The sequence below is a fragment of the Opisthorchis viverrini genome (assembly GCF_000715545.1).
Source record: "Opisthorchis viverrini unplaced genomic scaffold opera_v5_249, whole genome shotgun sequence".
Classification (NCBI taxonomy): domain Eukaryota; kingdom Metazoa; phylum Platyhelminthes; class Trematoda; order Opisthorchiida; family Opisthorchiidae; genus Opisthorchis; species Opisthorchis viverrini.
Genome location: NW_008751907.1, coordinates 774641 through 790150, shown reverse-complemented (window position 1 = coordinate 790150; position 15510 = coordinate 774641). Strand labels below are relative to the sequence as shown.

At 46.0% G+C, this 15510-nt stretch overlaps 1 protein-coding gene across 1 annotated transcript in view; it reads right to left on the bottom strand.

Moving 5' to 3' along the window:
* Nucleotides 1–14990: 14990 nt before the first annotated feature.
* T265_09025 (hypothetical protein) overlaps nucleotides 14991–15510 on the bottom strand; it is a gene marked incomplete at both ends in the record, with an annotated part of 8087 nt that continues 7567 nt past the window's right edge. Inside the window, one exon of the mRNA XM_009174986.1 lies at nucleotides 14991–15461. Coding sequence (XP_009173250.1) covers nucleotides 14991–15461 — 471 coding nt within the window. The remainder of the gene's footprint in view (nucleotides 15462–15510) is intronic.

Below are 15510 nucleotides of genomic sequence, written 5' to 3'. Positions count from 1 at the left end.
ACACCGCATACGGATTTGAACTTGTGAAGAAGGAAAGCAGAAGTTGCAGCAGAAAAACCAGGCCAGCCATATCTGGGCGAAATTTCATCGGGTACGGAAGAGCTTAGCCGAGAGAGGGGGCCGGTTGAAAAAGTTGCTCGTAGTTGTGACTACAAGCTTGAGTGGGCGAGAGGTTGCGGCCAAGATTCTGGAGAAAATAGTTGCAGGAGTGCCATCTCACTGGGTATGACAGTGCGATGCCGTCATCCCACTGACAAGCTTCGGTTTGTGGATAGCCCCGTAACGGTTGTCAAGTGTCGGAGAAGGGATATGCAGTTCAGTGGCAGCTGGTTCTGGGTGAGACGGAGATAGATACATGGAGTCATGTAGATGTAGGCTTACGGATAATCTCCCTTTTGTTGGAGGACTCTGTGAGTGTAGAACGGACACCAGTCATTTCAAAAGAATAACAGTTCTAAGGGGCGTTTGGGCAAATGCAGTCGAGGGTTGAGCTCAATGGATTGGTTACAAAGCGAAGGGGTTTGTTGGCAACACAAAAGGGAACAGGTTTGTGTACAGGCCAGAGAGATTAGTTTTTAATTTCGGATTTGAGCACATCCACCCAAACGTACCAGACCAGCGATATGAATCGTGTAATGGTTCAGTCGTCAAAGCACGTAACTCCAGGTCCACCCACCACACTATATAGACGTCATTAGCGTGATAGTGTCTCTACAATATTTGTTACCGTGGTTGAACCCTAAATCTAGACCACCACCTTGGAGCTCAAAACCGAGCCGGGTCAGGTAGTTGATTGGAGCACACACAAATCAGACATTTCTATATCGAAGGGAGGTAGTGCGGGCGCCAGCGAATTTCGGTGCTTATTCCTCCAGCGTGGAGGAACCATTTAGATAGGTAAATGCCTGGTTCGTATACTTTCGTCGGGTAAAACGTGGAACGGACCTCAGCTGGTTTGTTGTGATTGAAACGATCACTATTAGTAACAGCTTATTCTAAAAAGTGAGCGCCGGAATGACTGTGTTTAGTTCAGCAGTTTGGCTGGCCACTCATAGATTCTAAGCCTAAATTTCGACCCATTTCAAGGTTCTGAAAATGATGTAACACCCAAAACGGCTTGGAAAAGAGACATTTGGCTCTTCCGGCAAAGTCAGGCTTAGCTTGCTGGTTTGCCCATCACCGCGTATGTAAAGGCACGGCAGCTTGAGTCGGCCCCCACTAGTGACAAACAGGAATAATCACTGTTGTATTTATAGACTTGTCGCAAAAGTTTAGGGAGACCAAGGTGGAATTTCTGTAATGGGCCTACATAAACCCAGCTAAAGGGGTGTGATTGAAACGGGTTTGTGTGCTGGTTTTCTGAAATTTAAACTTCAACCCCTCTTGTTTTGATGCAGCAGCCGTTTTCAAATAGTTGGATCGTGTGTAGATTAGAGAACATCCAGGACAGTGGAGTAGTTGGGTAAGTAGTCTTAAGACAACTGTATAGATTCTAGCGACCCGTTCCACCCACCATGATATATCAAATCTGAGCATCCTGAGACAGTGACTTATGAAGACAAAGCAGTGTGTTTATAGGGTTATCACACATTGTTCAATATTGATCGATAATTGCCAGTTGAGCTCAATGGATTGGTTACAAAGCGAAGGGGTTTGTTGGCAACACAAAAGGGAACAGGTTTGTGTACAGGCCAGAGAGATTAGTTTTTAATTTCGGATTTGAGCACATCCACCCAAACGTACCAGACCAGCGATATGAATCGTGTAATGGTTCAGTCGTCAAAGCACGTAACTCCAGGTCCACCCACCACACTATATAGACGTCATTAGCGTGATAGTGTCTCTACAATATTTGTTACCGTGGTTGAACCCTAAATCTAGACCACCACCTTGGAGCTCAAAACCGAGCCGGGTCAGGTAGTTGATTGGAGCACACACAAATCAGACATTTCTATATCGAAGGGAGGTAGTGCGGGCGCCAGCGAATTTCGGTGCTTATTCCTCCAGCGTGGAGGAACCATTTAGATAGGTAAATGCCTGGTTCGTATACTTTCGTCGGGTAAAACGTGGAACGGACCTCAGCTGGTTTGTTGTGATTGAAACGATCACTATTAGTAACAGCTTATTCTAAAAAGTGAGCGCCGGAATGACTGTGTTTAGTTCAGCAGTTTGGCTGGCCACTCATAGATTCTAAGCCTAAATTTCGACCCATTTCAAGGTTCTGAAAATGATGTAACACCCAAAACGGCTTGGAAAAGAGACATTTGACTCTTCCGGCAAAGTCAGGCTTAGCTTGCTGGTTTGCCCATCACCGCGTATGTAAAGGCACGGCAGCTTGAGTCGGCCCCCACTAGTGACAAACAGGAATAATCACTGTTGTATTTATAGACTTGTCGCAAAAGTTTAGGGAGACCAAGGTGGAATTTCTGTAATGGGCCTACATAAACCCAGCTAAAGGGGTGTGATTGAAACGGGTTTGTGTGCTGGTTTTCTGAAATTTAAACTTCAACCCCTCTTGTTTTGATGCAGCAGCCGTTTTCAAATAGTTGGATCGTGTGTAGATTAGAGAACATCCAGGACAGTGGAGTAGTTGGGTAGGTAGTCTTAAGACAACTGTATAGATTCTAGCGACCCGTTCCACCCACCATGATATATCAAATCTGAGCATCCTGAGACAGTGACTTATGAAGACAAAGCAGTGTGTTTATAGGGTTATCACACATTGTTCAATATTGATCGATAATTGCCATTCCGAATTAAAAGCGTGAAAGCCTCGTTATTATTGCTGAAAAATCGTGCAAATTTGTTGTTAAACGGCACAGTGCTCCATATAACTTGGCAAATATGCCAGAAATGTCATGACGTCCAACATAGTGGACAGCTGAACTAACATAGCTAATGCACACGACTTTCATATGGCTAGGGGTCCATGATGTCCAATCAACTAGCCATGTGCAAAATATATCGGTCCTAATGAACAGCTGAACGAACGTACCTGACGTACATGGCCAACTCGTGGCTAAGCAATCATGATTCCACGCGCTTATCCATCTCTTTACTGTGTCGGAGTGGTGCACCGGGTCTTTAAGGCAAAAATTGGCATTCTCCAGACGGTTGTTTGTCACGACACCAAAATTAACCATCCCGAGATGTGCGTGTACAGCTCAGTGCACGGTACTGTCCTAGCGGGCAACGCGGTGGAATATATGCTGGCTGTTTGCATCGTCTGAAACCCAAAATACATGGGTGTTATATGATACATACGTGCTTCCTGGTAGATTTTCTGATGTGAAGGTAGCACAGCATGACGTCGCAGCCGGACTTAAATCTTGCAGCCCGCATTCATGCATCTAACCTGTCCATGACGACAGCATGACCAGCCGGACTTAAATCTTGCAGCCCGCATTCATGCATCTAACCTGTCCATGACGAAAGTCCCCACTTGTTGCCTCTCCCCCCCCACCCCCTGAATGAGTCAAACAATTTACGCATGAGAATATACTGTTCCCCTTGCACGAAGGCGTAAATGACCGGGCTCCCAGTATCCATAACATCCGTGATAAAAAAGTACACAGCTAGCATGATCGGGCCTGATATTAGCTGATTTGAAAAAGTTACCCAAAACAGTTTTTCGCGTACATTCGATCGACATTTATTACATATGGAAAGCATCAAAACGACCATATACGCCGTCATCTGGAGAAGCACACGCGGCTCTAGTGACCTTACTCTGAGTGCAGCACGAGCGCGCGTCCGGTCTCCAGAAGTTTTGCATAGACGAAATGCGTTTCATCCGCCACAATAAAACACAACTATTCAGCAGCTACTCAACAGAGCTGGTCGACCCTTCCGGCGGTAGCTGTCGTAAGGATCTTGCCGAAAGCATCGGCCACATACCTCCACATTTCACTCGACGGCACCTTATACTTCAGCAGGTCCATGCAGACGAACGACTCATCTTCGACCTGCAGTCGATTTACCGGAAGCCGGTCGTACAAAATTTTAGAAACCTTATGGTTGTATTCAAGATAATATGAGACGACAGCGAGATCGTTCCCCTGCCACCATAAACAAAACCGCACTGGACGGTCGGTGCTCTGCGTGCTGTTTTGATCAGAAACGCGCTGGGCCGTCCAGTTTTTTCAGGTTCCTTAATGTTATGGTTTTCTTTCTGGTCGCCTACTGTGTTTGTAGCGCACAATTTCGCGACACAAAAACAGCGTTCGTGCTTCGATTACTGGATGAACACAGAGACAATTACCCTCCAAGTAATCATTTGCTGCCTGCTCAAATGCCGTGAAGCAGTAGAAGGACTCAGCCCCCAATTCCACAAAAGATATTTCTGAAGCCAATTCTGAAGCCGTGTCACAGCAAGTCTAAGGTCAAATGCGCGCCAGAAAGTTAGAGAGGAGATTCATTAAAACGAATCGCAAGAAATGATGCCAGATTGGGTTGATTTTATGTCTGAGCAAATGTGAAACAAAATGCAACGTTTCTGGCGTAAATTTTCATTCCACTTGCAAAGTTGCCGCTGAAAGAGACATGTCGCGTCCTAGAAGAGTGGATGCAATAAAGCATTTTGGGCGCATTTGTGTTATTCGCCTGCCGGAATATGGTCCACATGGCCCTCTATCTGTGTGGATGCATGAATCAAAATATATGGCGGCCAGCCTATATCAGTGATTCCAGGCTGCCTCCCCCAGCGCTGGATGTGTGCCCAGATGTTTGTGTTAGGCAAACTGTAGGGCTGTGTAATTTGTTCTGTGGTCGCGCGGAAATTAAAAGCCAGTGTCCTCTGACTTTGCTGCGAATGATGATTATCCTTGATGAGCGGCACCGGGACGCACGTCCAGTCCTGTGAGTGCGCTTTGAAGATGTGAATCACAAGACAAATGGTATAGGAGCATTGTTTGGACCGTTTAGTTTTCCTTATCTGAATGTAGTCCAACCCAAGGGGCGCAGTATCAGCCGCATACTCTGCCCCCTTAAAGGATTCTCATTATTGGATCTCTTTGTTGATTTTCTGATACTTATTCACTCGCAAATGCTTTGCAACAGTTTTGCCTCATTCTGAGATTTCGCAGCACTCACCTCTTGTCCTCAACGTGAGTTACAACTTAACCTGCGTCCTAGCTCAGTTCCGGGATGCATATTATCGTACGGAAAATTCAAATAGTTCCGAATATTGAGCTAGTTATCAATTGGCCGATCACCAGAGAGACCGGATATTACCGCGGTGCGACGATTCTTGTGAAACCGTTACCCACTGAGCTGTCCTGGGTGGTTTACGGAGATCTCATGCCAAGTTTGCGTAGCAACGGTATTTTCATGAGCTTAGTTCTCGGTCTGAAACTCCCAAACTGGCGTTTCCCTCACAAGAACCACCTAATTTGCGCCATGTAAATTTACGCTCCAAATTACATCACAGTCACTCGTGCATCTACTCGTAGATAAATTGTATCGTGGATTCATTGATTGCTACACAGGACCGAGGCCTTCACCCAAGTTTACCGAGTCGGTTTTGTTATTTCTGGTGAACGACCACTGTTCACTTGAAAGGCACACGCAAAAAGGTGGCGCATTACTCTTATGACACAAGTGCGAGGAGGTGAGGTTACCAGAGCAAGTACTCGCATAAAAAGTGCCTAATAATACTTTGAATTGAGTTCTAGATCAAACGTGCACAACCGTCGGACTACGGTTATTTCACGCGACAACTACCAAAAATGAAGGAAATTTGCCGAATGAAAGTGTGAGGTCTGATTTTGAAAATATTCTCACCATGATCCCCTGTTTGCTTATTGGTTCAGCGGTGAAAAACGTGTCGGCCAAACTTTGTTCAGGCAGGGAGTAAGAATAGAGCCTCATCAGAGGCAATGGTGCCCCCGGTGAAGTTAGTCCAGACTAACGCGGAGCGTTTCACGGCCCACGGTTTTGAGGCTGGCAACCATTTTCGTAGCAACTCGGTGGACACATTCAATAAGAATTATCTTTTCCGAGCGTCCCCAATAGACAACTTGGTTAGCACATTAAGCAGTGGCCTGACGTGGGCCCCATAGTGTCTTCGGAAGGCATGCGAGTAACACGGGGTAGGTGCCTGAATCATCTGTAGAACGGATAGAGACTTTTGGACGAGTTTCTCGTGGTGCAGTGAGAAGGACTTGTTGGAAGAAAGTCAGATGCCCAAATCGATTATGGCATCTGTCCTCATGATGCCTTCTGATCCATTCTCAGCATGCATGTTAAAAGGCGTTCACTGATTCCTCCTCGAACGACATATAGAGGAAGGTGCAGATCAAACGCTCAGTGCCTTGCAGCACCTGCATCCGGTTAAAGACACTGGTGCTTAAACTTCATGATTTCAAATCGTCTGCAAGCAGTAAAAGTGTACTTTAAAGAAGGTCCAGGAGGTCGTTAACGTATATCAGAAAAAAAGCTGTCCCAGGACCGAGCTTTGAGGATCTACAGTGAAGACGGGTGCCCGAGAGGAGTGAGTCAGGCATACTTCACTCGAGATCTTCTGTTTGATAGGAAGGCCTTGGCACAGTGTAGAATTTTCCCTGTAATTCCGCGAGACTCAGGTTTGTGAAGCGGCGAGAAGCGTGTGACTTGATCGAATGCTATTGAGAAGTCGAAAAATATGCCATCCCAAATGATACCCTCGTCCTTGGCTCGAGTTCAACTCTCCATAAATACAAGCACGTTTGTTAGGCAGGAACGGTTTGGGAGAAATCCGTGTTGAACTGGAGATATAAAGTTGTTGGTAGTAAGTGATTTGGGATTGCTTACTTCAGAATGCGTTTCATTACCTTGCACGGCACGCTAGTGAGGCTGATAGGCCTGCAGCCTCCTGGCTATAGTCGGTCACCAGCTGTTGTTGATTGGCGTGAGAATCTCTTCCTTTCATGCACAGGGAAATTGGCCTCCGTCAGATGACTGACGAAACATCCGGTAGAAATTATTTGCCAGAGTGAAAGGCATTTCCTTCAGGCTCCTTGGCCTAAGTATAAACCACATGTAAATCTCTTTTTCAGGTTGAATTCCATTTTGTTGCGTACCAAAGTATTCACAGATAATAGCTATGCTCTGAAGCGTTACCTTGTAGGGAACCACCGGCGAGCTAAAATAGACATTAGCAAAACGGTCGAACGATATTTTCGAGTGACGCGTAATTCCAGAACCTCCGGGTAGGCGAAACAAAGTCAAAGCTGGGTTTCTATACGGTACTATTAGGGTAAGAGAAATTCACAAATTATACAAACCTCGACAGTAGATACGCGTCAAAAACAAACAGTCCACTTGGACTACAAAAGTACAAAGCAAGGGAGTAAACAGGCTCCCGCGTGCGACAGTCACACGTGCAAAGTCGGATACAAATGGCCGGATGACCTCGAGGCCAAATAGGTGAAGTGGTACAGACAAACAAACTTCAGTTTATATATTCACACTAAACACGAAGGTGGGGCTGGCTTACAAATATGGACATAGTAAACGTGGAGAATCTCATTGTCAGCGTAATAGGTGATACAGATGTTCTCCGAAAATAAAACGAAGAATGTATGCCATGCTTGTCAGGCCCGATGGAATTTAGAATACGTGGGGTTGCAGAATAACTGGGTAGACGGAATATCCGGTTACTCGACCCCTATGTTTGCCTCAACTGTCTCTATCCTATGGTCGTAAGACCCTCCACGAATATAAGAGACCAACTTTATGGACGCACGGGGTGGTGCATGCTCAAACTTCCGAGGTCAGGTTTCGTCACCTTCTTGGTGCGAGGAATTACACGAAAAAGCATCTAGAAACGTCCTGAACCAGAGAACAGATGCAGCGCGAACGACTACCTGGGAAGTTCACTCCATGCAGCAAATACCAGAAATGAAAATAATTTGCCCAGTAAAGTTGTGTTCTCTGAGCTAAAGATCTTTCTACCATGGCCCGCCGTGGGTTTGTTGGGTTAGCGGCGAACTGTCTAATGGCCGAATCTTATCCAAACAGGGTATAATTAAGAATAAGGTGTCCTCAAGGCGACAAAACTCCGGGGTTAAAGGTCGGGAGTCGCAAAACGAGCTTCACAATCCACGAATTTAAATGTGGCTACCATTTATGGGCAAACACTCAATCAAGGCTACGCCCTTATTTTGTCCTGAGTAGGCAACATCCTCGGCATATTCAAGAGGCGGTCTGATGTAGGCCCCATAGAACCCCTGGAAGTCTATGCAAGTAATGCGGAAGAAGGTTCGCTATATCACCTGTGCAATGGTAAAAGCAATTTGAGCCAAATTTCAGTGAGAAGGACCTTGTGAAATATGACCAGATACCTTAATTCTCTCGGGCATTTTTATTTTTCCGGGCGGAGTATATTATTGTGGCTCTATTTTGTACGTTATATACTGATTCCCAACTTAACGTGGTCCCGCGTTTTGGGAAATGTCGGCTCGTTTTCTGTGTCACGCGTAATTATCTTTTTGAAAAAGTTGTGAACACATTTCCAGAAGACGACGAGTCCTTTTGGGTAGCTCCCGGTCCATCGGACTGCTTAGTGGCTTTTTGGTACGGACTTTACGACAACTTCCCACTTCTAGAGCACGAAAAAATTGCACATGTCACCTTAGGGTCGATCTACTCAAAAACAGGTTATTACTTTTTTGGAAGATTATGGAGGTTTTGAGCGCAAAATACGCGGAATCTTGAACGAAGACAAGCTCTCCTCTTTGATTAAACACCTAGCGCTTTTCATCATGGCACGTTTGGCCGCCAAGGCGATAATTTAGGCCTCTGCCGCAGCATTTAGGACCACCACAAATTCCTCGATGGACAGGCATACTGTGAGTTTAGGGTGATCATTGCAGTCTCATTTTTTAGAACGCTTTTACCAACAAAGCTGGCGAAATCTCGCCCTGATTGTCTCCCGCACAAAATCTGGATACGCATCTTATCGTTGAGATTAGAAAGCAGACGCACTTAGAAGCTTCATTCGCGCTTTCTCCGTAACGGCTCTAAAGGGAGCTTGTGGTAATCCACAGTTATCCAAAATGCATTTCCAGGCACGAAGAGCATATCTAAGGATTGCGCTGTGGATGCCTGAAATTTTCGCCATAATGGTTGTCTATGGGCACCTGAAAAAACTTCGTCACGACAAAAAGTTAACCAATCACAAACTTGTGGCCGAACCAGATGACATTGTCCACCCAGTTGAATCTGCGAATCCATGAATAAAGGCAACTACTCGATCGTTGTATTAGATCGCGCTCTTGCTCGACAGTGAAAGACCATGCTATTACGGACAGCAGTAATGCTCGATTTTTGACAACATTCAGGAGAACAGAGTCCGAATGAACTTCGATCAGCACGGATCTTTAATCCGAAGGTCGGGTGTTTTAAAAAATTTTGGGGACCCTAGCTCATCCATGGCGTTCTAGTTGTTTCTTGTACAACAATAAATTGCCTACGTGGAGCACCCTATCAATAATTCACTCAACCCTTCCTCCGACCTGCACTACAACCAGCCGCTCCCTCACCTCTATTGCTGACCTGTCATGTATTATTTCTCCTGCACATGCCCTTCGTCGTTTGTCTAAATTTGTGCTTGGCGATTTTAACCTATCGAATCTTCATTGGCCTCTCGTTACGGGCCTCGGTCTCTACTCACTTTGCTTGCTTAACATAGCGTAAACGGCTGGACCCGAAGTGTATGTGGCCCCAGGCATGACTGATATGCTCTAGGTCTAATATTCTCAAAGAATGCCCATGTGACCATAGCTGCAGTTGGTCTACGCTTCTGGAGAATCGATTATTGCTTTGTTTCTTTAACCGCTGTTAGTTATGGCCTAATTGATCCTTCCTTCTGCAAATGTTTTACATTCACACTGATTGCACGGGGCTGGGACATTTTCTTCCTCTGTTAAGCAGAACAGCTTGTTTGTGACATCCTCTACCTATCCCCACCATGTTTGTTTCGTTAAAACTCACACCCATGACAAGTTACTGGGTACACTGAATACAAAAATACATCTGGCTTTCAGAGAATATCTTTATTCTCAGGATTCCTCATTAATAGTCCTCATTCATCACTTACTTCTCAACGGACCGAGTCTGCGTATACCTCTTGGAAGCCGAGTAGAGAGCACCCTATTCGGTGCCTCATTTTACTCCAAATTACTCAACCAACTGTCCCTTGATGGCTGTACCCCAAACGGTCACTCAATTGCTTGTTTGCGTTCCACCGAAGTTTCCGCATCATTGATCTTGTCAGTATAGGAAACGTCCGAAAGCTTACTTCGCCGGCTGCTAACTTTCCCACTGTCCGACTTCAAAACTGATCAGCGGGCCGCATATCTCACTTACTACGATCATGGAACCAGTAAGGCGGCTTTTGCTGCGGAGTTAATTATCGGAAAACCTTAGCTGACCAGTTACAGACTGTTGGACAGGGAAGTAAAACTATCATGTATCTTGTTCATAAAAACTGAATACCTTTTTCTTGAACTCGTCTTTCTGATTTTTAGTGGATACTCATTGACTGCCACTCAAATCTAAACGAATGCTACAAAGCAGTAAAACTAATTCCGTAATAAATCTCACTTTTTGATAAACGCGAAGCGGATTTGTGGGAAAACCGCACACTCCTTGCATGTTTTTTTCAGTAGCATCCACCGTTGAAAAATTCCCTTATAAAGGTCGTACACATGCCACCGATTTTCATGTATCTCCGTTCAGTCGGCCACAGCAGTTGGTCTATTCGGCTGCTCTTTGAGTGTGTCGTGCCACTCACGAAATTGAGTCCAATTTACTCTTTTCGCTCCCCGACCGTCTTGAATTGTATGGACCTTCCCCTAGTGGTCGGTAACGACAAACGAATCTTGCCATCAACTTCCCAGCCGTTGAGACTCCAATCCACTCCTTCCAGGATTCAGATGATCCCTCCACTTGACTTTCGTGCCTATGGTGAATGGTCGAACCTTTCTACTTGGCGCTATCTGCTTCGTCCCTTCCTCAACGGCAGGTCAAGATTTCTCGAGCTTTCCTCCCTTCCTCCTCTAGCTCCTCCGGAGACAATCGTCTGGCTGGCACAACCCGATTTCTTAATCAATTGAAGGCCGCGGATGTCGGCCGTACATTGGCTTAACCGAGGACTTGTCTGTGGTTGACTGTATGGCAGCACGATGGGCCAGCAGCACCATCGACAGGTAACTTTTCAGTCGAATACTTTAGCTGACATCCACTCCTTGTTCGTTCAGTTGCTATGTTCATTAGACCATTTGTTTGCGGGTAGTATGTTGCATCCCTCAATCATATGCTGCCCAGCTTGTGCAAGCGATTCCTGAGCTCTTCGCTCTCAAAGCGAGGCACCTGAATGGTTGGGATCATTTTTGACACCCCATGGTTGGCCACAATGTGATGCATTACCACTCCGCTGATCGTCGTCGCCCGCTGATTCGGCACGGCTGCCGCCTCAATCCATCGCGACAGGTGTTCTGTCATCATCACGATGTATTGGTTCCCACTGGTTGTCACCGGAAAGGGGCCCATGATGTCAACTCACCACAACTCGCCGATTTCTGAGAGAGGAATAAGTTCCATGGGATGGGTCGCCCCTGCCTTATCCGCTTTCATTAGTTGACAATGCTTACAGGACACCACATAATCCATCACCTCACTTCTCATCCCGGGCCAGTAGGCCCTCTGCCGAAGTAGGTCGTATGACCTGGTGCACCCTATATGTGCCATCTCATGGCATTCAACGATGAGATTCCGTCTCAAGACGCGAGGTATCACGGGCAGCACAACATCTGAATCAGTGGCGTTCCAGGAAATTATGCCAGCTTCATTCAGCCTTAGCCGATCAAAGCGACCCTGGAACGCTTCTAATTCCTTGTCTTCCTCTCCGTTCTCAATGTTCCTTCCATCCAACAAGGCGGCTGCAACCTTTTGTGACACGGGATCATGCCGTTGAAATTGCACCAACTTTCCTGAATCAAGTTCGACGACGAGACCACCGGCTCCAATCATGATCTCGGGGACCTCATCTTCAGCCTCTGGTATTGACAGTGAATCAGCCAAGTGGTACTCCTTCCCTGGCACGTGCTGGATTGTGAAGTCGTACTCTCACAGAGTACCCAGCGAGCGAGCTTTCCGCGAGGATCTCTGGTGGTCATGATCCACTCAAGGGGTTTGTGATTGGTTTTGACATGAAATCTTCGTCCGGGCAGATATGGCCTCCACTTGTCCAGCGCCATACAAGCGCTAAGTTTTCGTTCTCAACGGTCGGGCACTTTTGTTCAGCGTTAGTCAGGACACAACTGGCACATTCGATAACTCCATTCCTCTGCTATAGGACGGCCCCGATACCGCAATCATTAGCGTCCGTTGCAACAGTGAACATCTCTCCGGTTTGGGGGTTAGTTGCTGATCCATCATCTGCGCTTTGACATGCTCCTAAGTTTTATGTGCTTCCCTGGTCCACTTGAGTATCCGATTTTGCCCGAGCAAGTTGCACATTGAAGTATCGATCCTGTTGAGATCCTTGGCAAACCGGCTGTAGTATGCTGCTCGCCGAAGAACCTGTCGTAGAGACCACTTTGAATTGGAAGCAGCACAGTCCTTGATCTTTGCCAATTTCCCTGGTAGGGGGCTAAACTCTCCAGTACTTTTGCAAGCGGCGCGTTCAGAAGTACCACCCTATCGACCACGGCAAACATTTAGTTGCCATGCCGGATTACTACCTCGTGTTCCAGGAGCATCAAACAGCTGCTTTAGGAACTTAGAATGTTGTCCAATTGGATGGATATTACATGTATCTCATGATAGAAATTTGGACCATATATCAGAATATACTGGACATAGAGGAGGTCTTTCTTGCGCTAGGCGGCCAAGACAGTGTCTGAACCGCAGTCATGTCTCTTCATCGGACTGGATAAGGTATATCGTGATTGCTTTCTGTGCAAAAGCTTACTGCGTCCTGTCTAATGAGGTACAGCAGCTTAAGCACCAATAATTGTGTCCAGAAAAACCTGTCCTCTGTCGGCACGCAGAAGGCCAAAAGAACATCACTCCTCAGGCAATAAAATGTTTAGTATTCCAAAATAAAGTTTGAAGATTATTATAAACATGCTGAAATCTTCTCCCCGCCTCGCTGTTTCTTTAGACGGATGTGTGACAAACGGAGGAACATGCAGCTAACAGGAATTTAAGGACCCCTCGAGAATGACTTTCCAAGCAATCGTTACTCTTCGAATGGGAAAAGTTTCCAACAAACAGAGGGGGTTTCGTTAGGCCAAGTGGGCAGGTTACCGAGCTGGCCGGGTTTTATGGATATCGGAGAAGAAATAAGAGGGAACACCCCTGATCCAGATCAGAGAGGTTCTAGATCAGTATTGAATGTCGGTTTAAGTTACTGGTCGTTTGGTATGACTGCCCAAGCGTTACGGTTGGTGGTTTTGGGCCAAAACTAAAGACCAGCGTAATCTGCATCAGTTTTTCGAGGCTGTTCTGAATAATTTTCCTCAATTCCGGCGCGAATACGACTTTATAATTCGAGTTATCTTGCTTCGGCGCTCAGTATTCGCAAAATGGAATAGAACTTTGGGAGCAGTGACGTGTCCCTGATGGACTAAACTAATCGGCAATTGAGTTAAGAGCACCAGTCCGAATTTAGGCATCTCGGGGTCTCAGCCATGCTAGGGGATTATTCCACCAGAATTCAGCCAGATTTATGGTTGCTCCGGTGGACAATGAGACTTGGTGAGCTGCAAGAATATCAAGGTTGACCAGAATGGGTTTTGGTTTGAGCAAGAAAATGCAAAATTTTGGCACAAGTTTCAATTCAGTCATAAAGGTTTAGCGGTTGTTGATCAGGTGGCTGTTGATCTGTTCGCCGAGCTTGGCAATTGGCTTGCAAACGTTTCGTCACCATACGAGGAGACATCATCAGTGCGCAGTTGAGTGGTTGGCGGTTAAGAGTGTTGTGCGGCTAATGGGCTACCTTGCTTCTGGTACTGCTTCAGAAATATTTGCCGAGAAGTTGACGGCTGTTTGGTTCCTATACTTAATGGCTTTTGTGAAAGGGCTAAGTGAATACCTGAGGGATATTTGTGTGGCATCTGTGCGTGCATGGGGTAATAGAATCACCAGCGCTATTTTGCGACATTTAGGAATTGACTCACCTGTTGACTTTATATACATACATATATACATACATATACACAAACTTGCTCACATATATATACATACATATTATACATGAATATATATACCGCAAACAACTTGGCAATTCCATTAGGATGGCTTTTGAATGCCCGTTATGTTTTACCATTTGCAAAGAAGCACTCCGCCACTGGTAAACAGGATCTGAATACTGTTACTGCTATCTGCTTTCTGAGTTTGAGTCATGCGTGCCAATCCAGGGAAACGAACAAGAAATCCGATTTCTGGAATCACGGTACTATTGCAAATATAATACTATACATATTCAACTAACCTCAACGGATTCTCCTCTGCAGATACCGTAGGGTTACAAGAATAAGGCGGTACAATTACCCATCTGTGGATAAAGCGCAGATCACTACGCCTCAAAATCTATATCGTCACAACCAAACAGATATCGACGGCGAGCAACCGCAAAATCACAATGTCCGACCAAAGTCCGTAAGAGTTACAAAAATAGTTCAGTAAAACAAGAAGGTTTCAGTTCAGCTGGTCAAGGAGAATAAATATGGAGATTGTCTTTCACTTGGGGTTGGAAACGGGAGCACACTGTGTTCTACACCGTCACCAAAATCCCAGTGAATTTTCCTCCATCAAGCTACGGTCGTTCCTGGCTCAAATCGTCGTTTATTTACCCCAAGTTTTGAGTGGACTTACGGCAGTACGCCAAACGGAACTTGCTCATCCGCCAACTCCCACTGGTGTCTCCGTATGCGATGAGTTCGAAAACCCATCTCCCACCAGCGGAGAGTTGAGCGCGAAGTTCCCGTCTCCCTCCACCACCCCTACTCATAACTCTCTATCAAACCGATCTTACGCACATCCCTCCTAAGCCTATCAATCATTGTGCGTACAACTACGGTCTTAACTAAACCGTCATCTGATGTTTCACATTCATCAACCACGCCTCCGGGCCACTGTTCACGAGAGGACGCACCTGATTGCACCAGGACTACATCCCCTTTCCTGAAGTTCCTTTGAGGTTTCTGCCACTTAGTTCGTGCTTGCAGCAGAGGTACGTATTCCTTCACCCAGTGCTTCCAAAATACTCGAGTCAAGTAGTTCACTTTCTGCCAGCCTCTCGTATACCTCTCTTGCAGCAGAGGTATGTATTCCTTCACCCAGTGCTTCCAAAATACTCGAGTCAAGTAGTTCACTTTCTGCCAGCCTCTCGTATACCTCTCTGTCATACTTTCCGGCACAACTCCGTGTACCCTGTTGTTGAGAATGAGTAAGTCATTCGGTGTCAAGCCCGGCTTGTCGAAATAGTTGGTTTGATTGTGCACAATAGGGCGTCCATTCATT